Source organism: Lottia gigantea, assembly GCF_000327385.1.
Source record: "Lottia gigantea unplaced genomic scaffold LOTGIsca_6725, whole genome shotgun sequence".
NCBI lineage: Eukaryota > Metazoa > Mollusca > Gastropoda > Lottiidae > Lottia > Lottia gigantea.
Window position 1 is genome coordinate 1 of NW_008710292.1, and position 1797 is coordinate 1797.

At 30.2% G+C, this 1797-nt stretch overlaps 1 protein-coding gene across 1 annotated transcript; it reads right to left on the reverse strand.

The window, feature by feature from the left end:
* Positions 1-31: 31 nt before the first annotated feature.
* On the reverse strand, positions 32-1543 carry LOTGIDRAFT_176919 (hypothetical protein; the record flags this gene model as incomplete). Its single annotated transcript, XM_009065103.1, has 4 exons — positions 32-178; positions 480-593; positions 967-1085; positions 1390-1543. Coding segments are annotated over 4 exons (534 nt in total), but the record flags the coding sequence as incomplete, so codon positions are not given.
* Positions 1544-1797: the final 254 nt, after the last annotated feature.

A 1797-nucleotide genomic window follows, 5' to 3' on the forward strand; every position in this document is an offset into this window, starting at 1 on the left:
ATACATTTGTTTTCTTATTTGTTTCTATTACCTTTAACTCTGAGTGTACCATTAGTCCAAGCACTCCCTGCCTCATTTACACCTTGACAAGAATAATTGCCTTCATCTGTTATTTGTATATTAGAGATAATCAAACTATTAGCCGTGTTTGTTTCTGGGTTATTAATGATGTTGCTATCTGAAAATACAAATTTACTGTTATGTTATACTAATATGATCATTTAATACATACACAGCATTTAAGTATAAACAAACATTTAACAGTAGGAAATGATTAGGTGAAAGGATGTATTCAGGAAATTATCAGATATATATATCATAGTAACATAAAACATAGCCAACAATAAAAGAGAAAGGCAATTAAAGCTTACTAGTAATATCCAGCACAGAGTGGACTCTATTATAGAGATACACATATATACTGACTTTGCATAACAGAATAAGCCTAACCTTTCCTAAAGAACCAAGAAAAGTATTACCTTTATACCAGGTTGCTGTTGGTTTGGGATCTCCATAGACATCACATGGTATACTAGCCGTTTGATTTATCTTATATACCACATTACCTAGCATACTAACTCTTACTGGTGGTACTATAGTAATATTATTATAACATTATAAATATCACATGGTATACTAGCCGTTTGATTTATCTTATATACCACATTACCTAGCATACTAACTCTTACTGGTGGTACTATAGTAATATTATTATAACATTATAAATATCACATGGTATACTAGCCGTTTGATTTATCTTATATACCACATTACCTAACATACTAACTCTTACTGGTGGTACTATAATAATATTATTATATATAACATTGTATACATCACAATATGTTATCATAGCTACTTGATTTATCTCATATACTACTTTATCCACCATCTAATTAGCTTCAACAAGTACATTGACAAATGATTGTCATATTTTGATACAAATATTAATCAATCTGAACTTACCCACTATCTTGATGGTAGCACTGGCTTGTTTTTGACCATAGCTATTATTAGCTATACAAGTATACATCCCCTCTTCAGCTTTACCAATATCACCTATTGATAATTCCTGTTTATTCTGACTGGAAAATTCAGTAAAGTTCAAATCAGAACTTCTTAAACATAAACATCATACACTAGAGCAACCACATGTATAGTGTTATTATGTTCTACTCTTATATTTTTTAAATTTTTACTTGCTTTGATCATGTCTTTTCCAGATGTTGGAACCCGAAAACTCTTTTAAAATTAGCTGTCTTTATAAGAATATCCAAAGAATTTGTCAAAATAAAAAGGTGAGCTCTGGTCAAAAAACTATATATAAGAAATGTCTTCAGGAAAGTTCCGAACAGACTAGAGAAGAATTTCGTAAATCTTTTTACGTACCTAAAAGTAATTTTTGATGATATTTGAAGTGGTAAATTTTGAAATAACCAACGTATAGTAGCTACAGGTTTAGAATCCACCAAACACGTCAACTGTAGTAGTCTTCCCTTTATTATTTTAGTATCACTTGGAGGCTGCGTTATAACTGGGGAACCTGTAATAAAGCCATCTTTAATATAAAGTGCTAAATGTCTTTAATTTCTTATCATTTTAATAATATCAGTAAGAAGTTTGAACCCTTTTTTATAACTTTGGACAGTCTTGTGCTCTATCTTATACTAGCTCTTTAATTTGGGTCTCTGTATAATCAACTGTTTTATATTGAAGGACTGTCCAGTTTATATTTGCATGCATGTAGTTGATTGTATAGGAATAAATAAGTAATCAAACAATTCACAAACCTTCCAC